The 17,584-nt window shown below is 45.2% G+C and overlaps 1 protein-coding gene across 1 annotated transcript in view; it reads right to left on the bottom strand.

Moving 5' to 3' along the window:
• SLX9 (SLX9 ribosome biogenesis factor) overlaps positions 1–16,608 on the bottom strand; it is a 139,502-nt gene extending 122,894 nt beyond the window's left edge. Inside the window, exons 1-2 of the mRNA XM_077272158.1 lie at positions 16,398–16,608; positions 11,784–11,892 (exon numbers count right to left, since the gene is read on the bottom strand). Of these exons, the coding sequence (XP_077128273.1) occupies positions 11,784–11,892; positions 16,398–16,556 (268 nt within the window). The 5' untranslated portion in view covers positions 16,557–16,608. The remainder of the gene's footprint in view (positions 1–11,783; positions 11,893–16,397) is intronic.
• Between the last annotated feature and the right edge of the window lie 976 nt (positions 16,609–17,584).

The following is a 17,584-nucleotide window of genomic DNA, read 5'->3' as shown; positions in this document are numbered from 1 at the left end:
AAACAGTTAAAGGGAAGCTGTCAGCAGGATTGTGCACAGTAACCTACAGACAGTGTCGGGTCGGCGCCGTTATACTGATTACAATGATACCTGGTGATGAAATCCGTCTTGTGGTTGTTGTTTAATCTTTATTTTCAGTTAATGAGATTTTGGTGCTCCAGGGCGGCCGATTCTTGGCACTAAGGGTACCGTCACACAGTGCCATTTTCATCGCTACGACGGCACGATTCGTGACGTTCTAGCGATATCGTTACGATATCGTTGTGTCTGACACGCTACTGCGATCCGGATCCCCGCTGAGAATCGTACGTCGTAGCAGATCGTTTGAAACTTTCTTTCGTCGTCTAGTGTCCCGCTGTGGCGGCATGATTGCATCGTGTGACACAGGTTGTATGCGATGTGCGCACAGTAACCAACGGCTTCTACATCGCAAATACGTCATGAAATTATCGCTCCAGCGCCGTGTATTGCAACGTGTGACCGCAGTCTACGACGCTGGAGCGATAATCATACGACGCTGCAACGTCACGAATCGTGCCGTCGTAGCGATGAAAATGGCACTGTGTGACGGTACCCTAAGATTCCAGTTCCAGATGATGGTGTACGGTAATTAGACACACTTCAATCAATACACAGTTGATCTGAGATTACCAAAATAATACCGTTTACTATAGGAGAGGCTATATATATGATTAGTTGCAAGCTTAGAAAGTTGACTGTATATTATTGTGTATAATTACATACCACTAAATGGCAGGGAGAAGCCGCCCTGCCAGAATGATTGGATGGTAACTTCAAGTTTCCAAGCATATTACTGGAGATGAAATGATAGGTTAGTGCAATGGCACATCTACGATAAGTGGCGCATCTGCACAGCTATATAAAAAAAAAGTACAAGAGCCGCAACTTTATATAGAAAGCCTCCAGATTCTTATACTTAGGCCGGGCATCAACGGCTTCTGCTGCAGAGAGAACGGAGCGATCACACAAGTGGAAGCGACACATCGGCTCAGGAAGCGCACGCTCACATTTATTTTTAACAGCCGTGAATTTAACACCGAAACCGCACCCTCACCCGGGAACAATATTTCATATGTAAAGACAAAGTATAGCAGCTTTATATACACACTGCTTCATATTTCTAGCGTATATACAGAATATCACAAAAGTGAGTTTGTAAATATTTATATTATATCTTTTCATGGGACAACACAGAAGATCTGACAAGAGTAGTCAGTGTACAGCTTGTATAACAGTGTACATTTGGTGTGCCCTCTAAATAACGCAACACAAAGCCATTAATGTCTAAACCGCTGGCAACAAAAAGAAGTACACCCCTAAGTGAAAATGGCCACATTGTGCACAAAGGGTCAATATTTTGTGTGGCCGCCATTATTTTCAAGCATTGCCTTAACTCTCTTGGGCATTGAGGTCACTAGTTTCACAGGTCACCACTAGAATCCTCTTCTACTCCTCCATGATGGCATCACGGAGCTGGTGGACGTTGGAGACCTTGCGTTCCTCCACCTTCTGTCTGAGGATGCCTCACAGATGCTCAAAGGGGTATTAATATGCGTGGCCTGTTCAGCACCTTTACCCTCAGTTTCTTTAATGGTTGTATTGGAGGTGTGTTTGGGTCATTATAATGTTGGAATACTGCCCTGCGGCCCAGTTTCCTAAGGGAGGGGATCACGCTCTGTTTCAGTATGTCACAGTACATGTTGGCATTCATAACTTCCTCAATTAACTGTATCTCCCCACAGCCGGCAGCACTCATGCAGCCCCAAACCATGACACTCCCACCACCATGTTTGACGGTAGGCAAGATACTTGTCTTTGCACTCCTCACTTGGTTGATGCCACATACGCTTGACGCCATCAGCACAAAATAAGTTTATCTTGGTCTCATCAGACAGCAGGACATGGTTCCAGTAAGCAATGTCTTTAGTCTGCTTGCCTTCAGCAAACTGTTTGCAGGCTTTCTAGTGCATCATCTTTAGAAGAGGCTTCCTTCTGGGACGACAGCCATGCAGTATGTGAGGTATGACCTGAGCACTGACAGGCTAACACACCCCTCCCCCATCCCTTTCACCTCTGCAGCAAGGCTGTTGGCACTCATGTCTTTTTTGAAGAGACAACCTCTGGATGGAACGCTGAGCACAGGCACTAAACTTCTTTGGTCGGCCATGGCAAGGCCAGTTCTGAGTGGAACCTGTCTTGTTAACAGCTCTATGGTCTTGGCCACCATGCTCAATTTCAAGGAGTTGGCAACCATCTTACAGCCTAGGCCACCTTTTTTGTAGAACAATTCTTTTTTCAGATCCTTAGAGAGTTCTTTGCCATGAGGAGCCATGTTGACCTTCCAGTGAACATTATGAGACAGTGTGAGAGAGATGACACCAAATTTAACTCCCCATTCACACGAGACCATGTAAAACCAATGAGTCACATGACACCGGGGAGGGAAAATGGCTAATTGGGCATAATTTGGCCATTTTCACTTAGAGGTGTACTCACTTTTGTTGCTAGTGGTTTACACATTAATGGCTGTGTTGAGTTATTTAGAGAGGGCACACTAAATTTACACTCTTATACCAGCTTCACACTGACTACTTCACATTGTATCAAAGCGTCAGATCTTCAGTGTTGTCAGGTGAAAAGAGAAGAATAAAATATTTACAAAAATGTGAGGGGTGTACTCACTTTTGTGATATAGTGTACATATTCACAAAAGGGACCCCGTCAGCTGATTGATGCTGCCTGAACCATGGGCACGATTAGACACTGATTGTGTTATTGCAGCCGCACTTACCTCTGAAACACAGCGGGATTTCAAAGAAAACAATTCTGAAAATTGGGGAATATATTGTACATTTTGGATGACTAGTACAGGAGGCTGCTCCCCAGCTCCCCCGTAACATAAGTTGAGACCTGCCACTGTACGGGAGCAGGACAGGGAGAAGCCCCTGGGATCAATCATCTCATAATACAGAGCTCTGCTCCAGATCATGGGGTAGGGGACCAGACCCGTCCAGTTGCCGCCTCCATTGGCTAAGTTTACATAGAGTTTTACAAGTGGATACAGAGTGGAAACTCTCCAAATCCATATGCAGATCTCAAACTCCTCAAAAACTTAGGGATTCTGTTCAGTTTCCTCTAAAAAAAGCCTCTGCATAAAATGTGCATACTCTAGTTTCTAATGCAATCTGCATGGTTTTTCAATGCGCTGGTGCACAGGTTGGGCCACGTCTCTCTAGCGGTGACCATATTCTGGACCGAAGCGTTGTATTGTGAGGGGACAGCATTTTTAAAAAGTGGAGCTCAGCAGCAGTACATCGGCATCACCACTGAGCCCAGTGATTGGCTGCAGCAGTCAGATCCACTGTAGTCATAAAGCAATTGCTGCAGCAAGAGGTCACGCTACACATTTTACAGCAGGGTAAAAATACTTCTTTGAGCATTTTTAAAGGGAACCTGTCACCCCCAAAATCAAAGATGAGCTAAGCCCACCAGCACCAGAGGCTTATCTACAGCATTCTGTAATGCTGTAGATAAGCCCCCGATGTATCCTGAAGATGAGAAAAAGAGGTTAGATTATACTCACCCAGGGGCGGTCCCGGTACGATGGGCGTCGCGGTCCTGTCCAGCGCCTCCCATCTTCTTACGATGACGTCCTCTTCTTGTCTTCACGCTCCAGCGCAGGTGTACTTTGTCTGCCCTGTTGAGGGCAGAGCAATGTACTGCAGTGCGCAGGCGCCGGGAAAGGTCAGAGAGGCCCAGCGCCTGCACACTGCAGTACTTTGCAGCGCCTTCAACAGGTCAGACAAAGTACGTCAGAGCCGCAGCGTGAAGATAAGAAGAGGACATCATCGTTAGAAGATGGGAGGGACCGGACCGACGCCCATCGGACCAGAACCGGACCGCCCCCTGGGTGAGTATAATCTTACCTCTTTTTCTCATCTTTCAGGATACATCTGGGGCTTATCTACAGCATTACAGAATGCCACCTCAGAGGTGGCCAATTTCTTAGACAAGGAGCGCACATTGCAAGTGCAGCTTTGAAGCTGGAAGGATTGCTGGAGCTGGTGGGCCTAAGTGCTCCAATGCATTTCCTATGGGAATAAAAGAGTGATGGGAGAGTATACAATTTGGGCTCCGCCACGATGCCAACTTGAAGTGCCAATCTCCAGGCGTGCACTGTCCCAGCAAGCCTAAAGCTGGGAGGAAGAAGAGCAGTGACTACTGGAGATAGAAATATGAGAAAAACACTTTAAGGCTACGTTCACATTTGCGTTGTGCGACGCAGCGTCGGCGACGCAACGCACAACGCAAAGAAAAACGCAACAAAACGCACGCTAAAACGCTGCGTTTTGCGACGCATGCGTCCTTTTTTGCCGAAAGTTGGACGCAAAAAAAATGCAACTTGCTGCGTCCTGTGCGCCCTGACGCGTGCGCCCCAAAAAACACATGTGTCAAAAAACGCATCACAACGCATGTCCATGCGCCCCCATGTTAAATATAGGGGCGCATGACGCATGCGGCGACGCAGCGGCGCCCGACGCTGCGTCGCACAACGCTAATGTGAACGTAGCCTAAAACAGCAACAGCCAGTGACACTCCAGAAGGTGAAACCACAAGGAGGCAGCAGGAGTGGATGGCACTCTGGAAGGCGAAACCATAGGCAGCAGGAGCGCGAGTGGAACTCTGAAAAGCCCATCCACAGGCAGACAGGAAGGGTACTCAGGAAGGTACACGGGAAGGTGGGTGACACAATGGAAGGTGGCAGCAGAGGATGGCACTCTGGAAGGTGAAAATCACAGGCAGAAGAGGGTAGCACACCGCTTCATCCCGAGCAGCGCTCTACTCTGGCAATCAAAACTGGCAGTAGCACACTCTTCTAGCAATCGTGCCACATGTCTGCAAGAGGAAGGCAGGATATTCGCTGCCATTTGGAAGCTCTTTGTCAATGTCTCATGCATTATTAAAATCATGGCCAGTCAATGCTGCCTGAATTAAAAAAAAAAAAAAAAAAAAAAAGTATTTCCTTGAAAGATACTTAAATTACACTGAGGCAAATGTGCGCAGCCCGGGTTATGCACTTTTCAATATCAAAATTGCACACGCAGCACGTATTGAGACTTATATAAATAGCAAATGGGTTGGTGTAGTGATCAAACATATTATTCAAAAACAACTATTACCAAAAATACCTTTATTTAGAAAATTTTTAAAATTGTAGTAGACAAAACCCGTAGCCCTACAACAATGTGACCAAAAATTTAAAACCAAGTACTTAGGACTACCGTTACCATATCCTTTCTTAATGTACTTTTCTTATCTGTTAGGGGTGATGCCACATCTGATATCTCATATCACCTCCCTACTTATTGGTTGTTTGTACCCAAAACAATAGTCGGCCCTAATGCTCCTGGGACAACAACATGTCCCATACCCATAGGGGCATGCCGCTATAGAAATGTGCAAACAGACGATAAATGGTACAAAAAGAAGAAATGTGCAATAATGATAGCAGATTGTCACAATACCACAGACCTCTTGCTTTGTCTATGGTTTAAAGTACACACTAGCCTAGTATTTCCAGATGATGATCGGACACCCTCGATATTTGGAATAGGGGTTAATAGTGTGCTGTTAAGGTGCTATAGTCTAACCCTACCAATCCCTATAGCCCCTGTCCCTACCTATCATGCGGAGGTTGGCACCCCTAAATAATCACGCAAATGGCGCCCCCGGTCACGTCGACTCTCCCTTCGTAACCCTATTTTGCTTAACCTGACCCATATGCATACAATGGGATAATGGGTCTTAGAGAGGGGGTAGGGGAGGGTAGGTGTGGGATAATAATATAGGGACCAAAGATAACACCGGTAGGTATGGGGAGTGTTTAGATACGAGTACGGTCAAAGCACAGAAAAACGTTACTTAATGCCACACTGATACCATCATTCTATGTCATGTGCATCCATTACCATACTCATATGCTTTGTGTTCGACCAACCGAACCACCTCCTATTGTTATACACGACCCCTCACATAAATGTACCACATAATGACTGATAATATTATGCATTTATCTTATCTGGTGTCCAGACGATCATTTCGTGCCTCAACGCGTTTCCCTGCCACGATACCAGTTCATCAGGAGGCTGATGGGGAGACCGCTATGCAGAGATGCAGCATACGGCCATCATCATACACTGCTTGTAGGACGCCTACAAGCAGTGTATGATGATGGCCGTATGCTGCATCTCTGCATAGCGGTCTCCCCATCAGCCTCCTGATGAACTGGTATCGTGGCAGGGAAACGCGTTGAGGCACGAAATGATCGTCTGGACACCAGATAAGATAAATGCATAATATTATCAGTCATTATGTGGTACATTTATGTGAGGGGTCGTGTATAACAATAGGAGGTGGTTCGGTTGGTCGAACACAAAGCATATGAGTATGGTAATGGATGCACATGACATAGAATGATGGTATCAGTGTGGCATTAAGTAACGTTTTTCTGTGCTTTGACCGTATTCGTATCTAAACACTCCCCATACCTACCGGTGTTATCTTTGGTCCCTATATTATTATCCCACACCTACCCTCCCCTACCCCCTCTCTAAGACCCATTATCCCATTGTATGCATATGGGTCAGGTTAAGCAAAATAGGGTTACGAAGGGAGAGTCGACGTGACCGGGGGCGCCATTTGCGTGATTATTTAGGGGTGCCAACCTCCGCATGATAGGTAGGGACAGGGGCTATAGGGATTGGTAGGGTTAGACTATAGCACCTTAACAGCACACTATTAACCCCTATTCCAAATATCGAGGGTGTCCGATCATCATCTGGAAATACTAGGCTAGTGTGTACTTTAAACCATAGACAAAGCAAGAGGTCTGTGGTATTGTGACAATCTGCTATCATTATTGCACATTTCTTCTTTTTGTACCATTTATCGTCTGTTTGCACATTTCTATAGCGGCATGCCCCTATGGGTATGGGACATGTTGTTGTCCCGGGAGCATTAGGGCCGACTATTGTTTTGGGTACAAACAACCAATAAGTAGGGAGGTGATATGAGATATCAGATGTGGCATCACCCCTAACAGATAAGAAAAGTACATTAAGAAAGGATATGGTAACGGTAGTCCTAAGTACTTGGTTTTAAATTTTTGGTCACATTGTTGTAGGGCTACGGGTTTTGTCTACTACAATTTTAAAAATTTTCTACACACGCAGCACGTACTCAAAAGAAAGGGAGAAGACCACGAAAAGTTAATGAGTTTAATGTGGAGCTTCAAATGCAGTCTGAACAGTGGTCACTGATGAGATTAGGATGTATGGACACGACGGATGTCTTTGAAGGACTGAACATAGAGTGGGGAAAATAAGTATTTGATACATGCTGATGTTGCAAGTTTTCACACCTACAAAGAATGGAGAGGTCTGTAATTTTTATCGCAGGTACACTTCAACTGTGAGAGACAGAATCTAAAAATAAAACCCAGAAAATCACATTGTATGGTTTTTAAATAATTAAATGACATTTTATTGAATGAACTAAGCATCTGATCACCTACCAACCAGCAAGACTTCTGTCTCACAGACCTGTTAGTTTTTATTTAAGAAGCCTCCTACTCTGCACTCATTACCTGTTTGACATTGCAACCTGTATAAAAGACACCTGTCCACACAATCAATCACACTCCAACCTCTCCACCATGGGCAAGACCAAAGAGCTCTCTAAAGATACCAGTGACAAAATTGTAGACCTGCACAAGGCTGGAATGGGCTACAGGACAATAGGGAAGCAACTTGATGAGAAGTCAACAACTGTTTCCACAATTGTTATAAAAAGGAATAAACACAAGATGACTGTCAATCTTCCTTGGTCAGGGGACCATGCAGGATCTTGCCTTGTGGCGTAAGGACGATTCTGAGAAACGTCAGGAATCATCCCAGAACTACACAGGAGGCCTGGTCAATGACCAGAAGAGAGCTGGGACCACAGTCTCAAACATTACCTTTAATAACACACTATGCAGTTATGGATTAAAATCCTGCAGGACACGCAAGGTCCCCCTGCTCACGCCAGCACATGTCCAGAACCCATTTGAAGTTCTGGTTTCTGGTATCGACTTCACTCGTCGTGTTTGGAGGAAGAAGAAGGATGAGTTCAACCACAAGAACACCGTCCCAAACATGAAGCATGGTGGGAGTTAACATGAAAAGAACCCAATTGTAGGTAGATATAAAATATAACTTATGTAGCGTGGCTAAAGGTTGTATAGTCGACGGGAGGTATGTGTCACAGAGAAGGCTTGTCGCTGTGATGTAACCCGGAGTGTTTTCTTTAATGCACATAAAGCAATAAGGAATTGTTTAGTATGCTTGGGTCCGGGTTACGGGTAGCTATGAGAGATGGGAGGGTCTGGCTACCCATATACCTCACCCCTGGGTAAGGGGCATAACCATACCTATCTATATGTGTTTCAGGACCTGTGGTGATGTCACAACCACATGTCTAATCATGTGATGGGTTCCTGGGTGTGGTTTCAGGCTACTTAATGGAGGTGTGTTTGGCACATGGGTGGGAGTGTTTGGAAGTCTGCAAGTGTGGACAGACTTCCATGTGTCCTGGAAAGATCTGGAGAAGATCTGTATGGAGGAGTGGGCCAAAATCCCTGCTGTAGTGTGTGCAAACTTGGTCAAGAACTACAGGAAACGTCCGTAACTGCAAACAAAGGTTTCTGTACCAAATATTATTAAGTTCTGTTTTTCTATTGTATCAAATATTTATTTCATGAAACAAAATGCAAATGAATTATGTAAAAATCATGCAATGTGATTTTCTGGATTTTATTTTAAGATTCTGTCTCTCATAGTTGAGGTGTACCTAAGATAAAAAAATAAAGACCTCTCTATTCTTTGTACGGGGGAAAACTTGCAAAATCATCAGTATATCAAATACTTATTATCACCATTATATAATGTAATTATAAATATCTATGGCAAAACACTGCTAATATTAATTGGCTTCCAGAAAACATGCTCTTTGTGCATTTTTAAGATTGCCGTCAGTGATGCTTAAACAGATGATGCTGCGACCTCTAGCTACAGCTTGTGGACAAAATCCATGGGCAGCACTGAAGCAGTGGAGGGCGAGTATTGCAGATTTTATTAGGTTTACCTAGAGCAAGCTAATGCAACTAGAACAAAAAAAAAAACAAAAACAACAACAAAAAAACACACAACTCATTCTTGCAAAACCCCATTTAATATAGCAACCGGGACAGTTTCTCAAATCAGACTTAACCCGGATATATTTGAATCAAATTCCAAATGTCAAATAAACATCTTTTTTTATTTTATCCTACAAGACCAGGAAGGGATCATCAGCCAAGTAAAAATGGATCAATTAGGGCTTGTTCACAAGTTGTCTTTTTGCTGCTATATTTTTCTTGCAGAAAAAAAAATGTTTTACATTACCAGCAAAGTGAATGGGATTTCTGACATCTCATGCACAAGCTTGCTTATTTTTTTTACTTGCAGATTTGAACCTTCAAAGATTTTTTATTTTTTTTTTACATTTGCAGAATGGCAAATCTTTCAGCATTTTTTGGAGCATTTTTCATCCATTCAAATGAATGAAGGGAAAAACAAAATGCACACAAAAACGTGAATATTTTAAACAGCATTTTACTGCCAACTCTCCGGCTTTTGCAGCAGAAAACTCTACTGCAAACACTCAAAGTGCGTACAGAGGCTTATTGTGCAATCTACGAATGCTGGAAACCAGAGCTCCAAACTAGATCTAATACTGTATACAATTCAAACCAAAGGCATCTTCACCCATCTGTCAGAACGGGAGCCAGGAGCTGATGATGGAAGAAGAAATTTACAACAGATCCCTGATAAATTAATTTTCAGATGAGCATTAGAACATGATATGCAGATACTCATTAACATTAATATAGAACCCTTTAGTATTACACTTAGAGTAATGAGAAAACAGAGCTTATCCTAAGTGCAGCCAGATGATGGCATAAAATTACAGGTGCTGATCCAGCAGTGCATGTCGACATGTGCAGACACTGAAATAACAGACCAAAGGCAGCTGCTGCCATTCCTGTACACATTTAATAAGAAAGGAATCTGCATGTGATCAGTGATTGCGGGGGCGACAACTGTGCAAACAAGGCATAAATAATGCTCATCCGTGGACTGTGAGGTTCTCCTAAAGGTGAACCTGTGTCCTAACCCCATACAGATTCGTCTACAGATATAAGTGTCCATACAAGTGCGGGATATCTCGGTATTTATACACTCCAGCAACCCTTCTTTCAGGAAATTATTAAAAGAATAATGTAGAGGCTGTAACATATGCCTTGAGTATACGTGTATTAGATACTGTCAAATTTCTGGGTTACTTGCGCCATCTTTCTATCCCATCTATGGGATACTATGCCTCGTGTGTCCTATTATTCGGCATCATCTTTTCTGGAACAATGACAGCAAAAGTCAGCTAAGTACATTTATAATTTTAGATCGCATTATCCACCTTTTGATAAGGGAAATGCGTCAAGATGAATACTGGAAGTAATGCAGAATATATCCCTGAGTTTAACACTATAATTAGTGTTGGGTATAGTCCTCGAGCTTATAGTGTAAGTAGTGTTGTCTACATCCTTTCACAAGTACGTGCACAGATATATATATTTTTTCTTTTTTTTTTTTTTTTCCAGACACCTTGATACCATAGATCGCACCATTAAAATCTGAGGCGTCTATTTTGCTTTATCCTACCAATGGCAATGTGGGTTATGATTTGAATGATGTTTATTATTATTGGTAATCTGACTGATGTTGGTATTAGGTCGGTGGTCAAATTTGTACATTTGTGCTATGCACTTTATAGCATTAATTGCTTGATGTAATTATCCCGCTATTAATATTTTCATGTAACATTGGTATTTGCTAAATGGTATTTTGGTTGGCTAGGTCTCAGTAGGGTTTATCAAAGTTAGAGGTCAGTGAACGGGGGTGCCAATCTCCGTGGCAAGGAATGATAGCTACATACCAGGATGATTTTATATAACTTCTCCCCTGACCTACTTGACCCCTCGGTATGTGGTTTGCTTTGGTGGTAGTCTTTTATGTCGAAGATTGGTTAAATAATCATATATTTTAAAGATTAATAATAAAAGTTACTTTTTACAGTAGATGTTTTGCAGTGAATATTGATTGATTGATTTCTGGACCTATAATCCTATACTGGCTGTGAGTTTGATGCAATAGAGAACCAGCATACAGCACACGTACAGCAATGCGAGTCAGCTGACTGTTATAACTTGGAAGCAAATTATTGTATCATCGCTCTCTAATATGAAGCAAAAAGTGACATATTCAGCTGCATTAGAGACAAACCGATGAACAAGGAGGGGAGAACTTGGCAAAGATGGAGGGGTCTGAGAGCCACCACGTGCATGTCAGCCTGCAGTCCAAAGGAACACCATGTACTAGCCTGGTGGACAGACTGGGATCACAGGACAACTGTCCGTAATGAACGAATTCAAAATGAATGGATGCAACAAAGACGGGATGAAAGAAATGACACTTCCAGACTGCTACTAAAAGTGTTGCATCATTTCCTTACAAGTCCTGCACTTCAGCCATAGTGTAACCATCAGTGAGAAAGAGCAACGTCAGCCATATCCATGAACCCATCCAATGAGGACGAAGTGTTAAACATAGAAGATTATTAAATACCTTTGTCGGCAGAGACCAAACTTTTTGCTTCCACTTCTAACCTTTGAGTTAAATTTTCAGGCTCAATTGTAGTTGATGCAAAGATATTCGGGGACAATAATGCCCAGTCCTAAAAAAGAAAAAGTTTTGCAGTTTTTACAATTTTGTTTTTTAACCATTTCTTGAATTACTTTTGTCAGTTAGACAACAAATGCAAAAGATATTGTCTGTCATTGTTAGTTTGCTTACTGTAAGTAATATATATGTAACCCCTTCTCATGTACAGCACCATGGAATCAATGGTGCTATATAAATAAATAATAATATTGTCAGCTGTGAAGAAACGGTCACACGTAGCAGCCTCTCTGCTAGATGTGGCTAAATGTGTTCTGGGCTTTATAATGGCAAGTTGTGCAAGGTGAGGGTTTGGTCACATGAGCATATAATAAAATTCTCAGACTTTTATCCAGAAACGTTTTTTTTTATTTTTCATCTTTATGACATTTTTATGCATAAACGGTTATTAAAACTACTAGGTTAAATACAGTTTCCTATGTTTAGAAATGCAATGTATCCATAGAAATCCGATGCTTATAGAGTGGCTCCATATGGAATCCAATTCTGTTTTATGCACCTATAGACGTGAATAGATGAGTCTGATCTGACATGGAAGACACCCCTGCTCTGCTTCTGGGTTTCTTAAGGGGTGGAGCAGTGTGCTCCTGAAGATTGACAGTTCAGACCATCAGTGAGGTCGTGCTGTTTGTCTAAGGGCCCCTTCACACTGTGCAATCAAAGTCTGAACGAGCGTTCGATTTGTGACGTTTATCCGTCCTCGTTCCGAGGTTGCAAAGTGTGACATGGCGTTACGATTTGCGACGCAGCCCAGCATCGTACGATGTGAAAGAAAGAGCAGAACTTTCTTTCGTCGTAAATGTCTCGCTGTGGCGGTCGAAATCGTAGTATGTGACGGCGGTCATACGAGCTCGTAATGCGACTACGTGGGTTGGGCTTCCGCATACCTGTCTCCTGATTGGGCGTGACGTTTTAGCACGCCCATGCTGGTAATACGTCACGCTCGGAGTCGTAGGACTATGGCGGTGTGAAGGGTAGCGTACGATTGCGACGCGTGACGTTCACATCGCAACTACGTCAGAAAAAGCGTTAACATCGTAGAGTGTGACCGCTGGCTACGAGCTCGTACTGCGATGTCGAATATGACGCAAATGCGTCGTAATCGTAGCAGAATCGACCAGTGTGAAGGGGCCCTAAGCTCATAGTCACCTATGCTGCGAGCAAACTGTAAAGGTACCGTCACATTAAGCGACGCTGCAGCGATAGCGACAGCGATGCCGATCGCTGCAGCGTCGCTGTTTGATCGCTGGAGAGCTGTCACACAGACCGCTCTCCAGCGACCAACGATGCCGAGGTCCCCGGGTAACCAGGGTAAGCATCGGGTTGCTAAGCGCAGGGCCGCGCTTAGTTACCCGATGTTTACCCTGGTTACCAGCGTAAAAGTTAAAAAAAACAAACAGCACATACTCACCAGCGCGTCCCCCAGCCTCTGCTTCCTGACACTGACTGAGCTCCGGCCCTAACAGCACAGCGGTGACGTCACCGCTGTGCTTTCACTTTCAGTTTAGGGCCGGCGCTCAGTCAGTGTCAGGAAGCAGAGGCTGGGGGACGCGCTGGTGAGTATGTACTGTTTGTTTTTTTAACTTTTACGCTGGTAACCAGGGTAAACATCGGGTTACTAAGCACGGCCCTGCGCTTAGTAACCCGATGTTTACCCTGGTTACCAGTGTAAAATATCGCTGGTATCCTTGCTTTTGCTGTCAAACACGGCGATACACGGCGACCTAGCGACCAAATAAAGTGCAGACCTTCTAGCAGCGACCAGCAATTTCACAGCGGGATCCAGATCGCTGCTGCGTGTCAAATACAGCGATATCGCTATCCAGGTCGCTGCAACGTCACGGATCGCTGGCGATATCGCCTAGTGTGACGGTACCTAAAACATAGAGCTTGCAAGCAGTGAGCAATCCTTGCCTAGGTAACCGGCCACTCAGATACTGCAGGGTGGCCTGTAACCTTGACAATGAGCTATACACAACAGAATAAAAAATCCTTCAACAAAAGAGGATTTTTAATGAAGAAGTAAATTGCTGAGTTGCTTGTTTTTACAAGCACTTTGCAATTTTACCCATTAATGAAGATGAGACAACACATATTTTGAAATTTCAATGTGATTATGTAAGAATAGAGCAAGATTGCATTCTGTAAGCTTGAATCCTGGCACTCTCACACCATACAGTCACTATTGATTTAAATATGAGCTGTCAGCATAAGACAAACACAAGGCAATTGGTAGAGGGCCATGACTGCATTATCTGATTCAAAGGACCTTTTAGAGGAGTTCTCCGACTCCTGATAATATCTGGTTTGAAAATGAGGAAATCAAAATAAACTTCACAACATATCTGATTTTACCTCCAAGATAACATATCGCCACGCTGGCCAGCAATTGGCTGACGAAGGTCATGTGGCATAAAACAGTTCTTGAAAACACATTATTTTGCAGCAAGAAAAAAAAAAGCAATTGGCTGGGACTTAGGTGACCAGCAGTCATGAAATACATGTCAGATCTATTGTCTGATTATTCCCTTTCACCAGGGTCATTTTCATTTTCAGCAACTTAATGCTAAGATTAGTGCTATATACTGCGATTGTCTGAAGATCAAAAGTGACATTAACGGCAGCTATGCCCACAGGTGATCAGGAGACAAGAGTGGGCAAATTCCTGCCGCTGTCTCCTGAACCCACGTGGGGAACCCTGCCTGCTGCCATCTCATGTATCAAAACTCAGGAGACAGCAGTGGTTAGATACCTCCCATCTATGATCAGGAGACGGCAGAGGGAAGATGCCCCCCCATCTATGATCAGGGGTCGGCAGAGGGAAGATGCCCCCATCTATGATCAGGAGACGGCAGAGGGAAGATGCCCCCATCTATGATCAGGGGACGGCAGAGGGAAGATGCCCCCATCTATGATCAGGGGACGGCAGAGGGAAGATGCCCCCATCTATGATCAGGGGACGGCAGAGGGAAGATGCCCCCATCTATGATCAGGAGACAGCAGTGGGGAGATGCCCCCCATCTATGATCAGAAGACAGCAGTGGGGAGATGCCCCCATCTATGATCAGGAGACGGCACTGGGGAGAAGCCCCCCATCTATGATCAGGAGACGGCAGAGGGAAGATGCCCCCATCTATGATCAGGAGACGGCAGTGGGGAGATGCCCCCATCTATGATCAGGAGACGGCAGTGGGGAGATGCCCCCATCTATGATCAGGAGACAGCAGAGGGAAGATGCCCCCATCTATGATCAGGGGACGGCAGAGGGAAGATGCCCCAATCTATGATCAGGAGACAGCAGTGGGGAGATGCCCCCCATCTATGATCAGAAGACAGCAGTGGGGAGATGCCCCCATCTATGATCAGGAGACGGCAGAGGGAAGATGCCCCCATCTATGATCAGGAGACAGCAGTGGGGAGATGCCCCCTTCTATGATCAGGAGACGGCAGTGGGGAGATGCCCCCATCTATGATCAGGAGACGGCAGTGGGGAGATGCCCCCATCTATGATCAGGAGACGGCAGTGGGGAGATGCCCCCATCTATGATCAGGAGATGGCAGTGGGGAGATGCCCCCATCTATGATCAGGAGACGGCAGTGGGGAGATGCCTCCATCCATGATCAGGAGACGGCAGTGGGGAGATGCCCCCATCTATGATCAGGAGACGGCAGTGGGTAGATGCCCTCTATCTATGATCAGGAGACGGCAGAGGGTAGATGCCCCCATCTATGATCAGGAGACGGCACTGGGGAGAAGCCCCCCATCCATGATCAGGAGACGGCAGTGGGGAGATGCCCCCATCTATGATCAGGGGACGGCAGAGGGAAGATGCCCCCATCTATGATCAGGGGACGACAGAGGGTAGATGCCCCCCATCTATGATCAGGGGACGACAGAGGGTAGATGCCCCCCATCTAAGATCAGGGGACGGCAGAGGGTAGATGCCCCCATCTATGATCAGGGGACGGCAGAGGGTAGATGCCCCCATCTATGATCAGGGGACGGCAGAGGGTAGATGCCCCCATCTATGATCAGGGGACGGCAGAGGGTAGATGCCCCCATCTAAGATCAGGGGACAGCAGAGGGTAGATGCCCCCCATCTATGATCAGGGGACAGCAGAGGGTAGATGCCCCCCATCTAAGATCAGGGGACAGCAGAGGGTAGATGCCCCCATCTAAGATCAGGGGACGACAGAAGGTAGATGCCCCCCATCTATGATCAGGGGACGGCAGAGGGTAGATGCCCCCCATCTAAGATCAGGGGACGGCAGAGGGTAGATGCCCCCATCTATGATCAGGAGACAGCAGAGGGTAGATGCCCCCCATCTATGATCAGGAGATGCCCACCTCTTTCTTTCTATCGATCTGCACCTGTAGGGAGACAGCTGGGTGCAGTGACCGGACCATCCGGCCCCCGTCAGTGCATGTAAGGCTACGCTGGGAGTAACAATAGCATCACTACAGCCATACACGTCCCTTGCAGCCATGAGTCTTCTCACCTTTCCTCCCACCGGTTTGCTCCAGGACAGCGGTACAGACAGCTCCGGGGCATCGGGAATCTTGTAGTCTGGTGCAGCGGGGGCATTTTCTCCCGGGGAATTAACCCTCACGGCCGCCGCATGCAGCTTCTGCCGAACACGTTTTATTTTCCCTACCATACTTTCTACTTCCGGAAGTGAGTGTCCGCGTCGCCACGGCAACGTGCGTGCGGGATAAAGTTCCCTCAGAGCACAAGCGTTCCGTCCCTTCCCGTCCGTTCCGGCCACTTCCGGGGCGCAGTTTTCCCCGGTGCAGACCCAGCACACCCACTCGCTGCAGTAGCCTCCATTGCTGACTGCTCCCCTCATAGCACCATTATTATTTGGTGACACAGCTAAAACTAAAGTCATATATTTCCATAATATTACAACCATCTATTATCTATGGAAAATCCGTAAAGATAAAGGGATTATTCCATAATAAATACACAGTATGTGATGAGGACAGCTGAGAACTGAAGGGTTTCTTTAGTAGAATTTTTTCATCTCTGTTAGGTTAAAATAAGAAACCCAGTAAATGTGAACAAAAAGCTTTGCAGGATCTTGGCCAGTGGCCATGCTGGTAGTCCATGGCCGAACAGGGCCCTGCAAGCCTCTTCCTACCTTCCGGACCACCGGCATGGCCATTGTACTAGGGTCCTGCAAATCTTCTTGCTCAACTTTAAAAGTCAGATGTTACTCAGCCTCTCTGCCGCTGTCCCGGGCTTTGACAACAAGCTGCAGCGGTGACATAACTACAGTGCATATGAACACTGCAGCCAATCACATCACTCACAGTACATGGTTCTTCCCTTCTAATGTAGATTCACACAATAAGTGACCAGTGGAAACAATGCGCACTTGGTTTTATGTAGCACACCAGCGCCTAATGTTCTTAAAGGGAAGCTCCATAATTAGGTGGCCATTCAGAGTACATTGCATGTTATAGAACAATGTTTCTCAACTCCAAACATCAAGTACCCTTTAGTTAGGACACCTGTGACGATTTCTGAGGCTTTGACAGTAGCTAAAGGTCACATATCTTCTGTTCCCCGTGTCCTTTCCTCTATAAAGGGTGAAAAAGTGTCTGCCCCCTTCCTGATGTCCTATTCTTTTGCATGTTTGTCACACATAAATGTTTCAGATCACCAAGCAAATATAAATATTAG

The sequence above is a fragment of the Ranitomeya variabilis genome, chromosome 7 (assembly GCF_051348905.1).
Source record: "Ranitomeya variabilis isolate aRanVar5 chromosome 7, aRanVar5.hap1, whole genome shotgun sequence".
Taxonomy (NCBI): domain Eukaryota; kingdom Metazoa; phylum Chordata; class Amphibia; order Anura; family Dendrobatidae; genus Ranitomeya; species Ranitomeya variabilis.
This window is presented reverse-complemented; position numbering and strand designations above follow the sequence as displayed.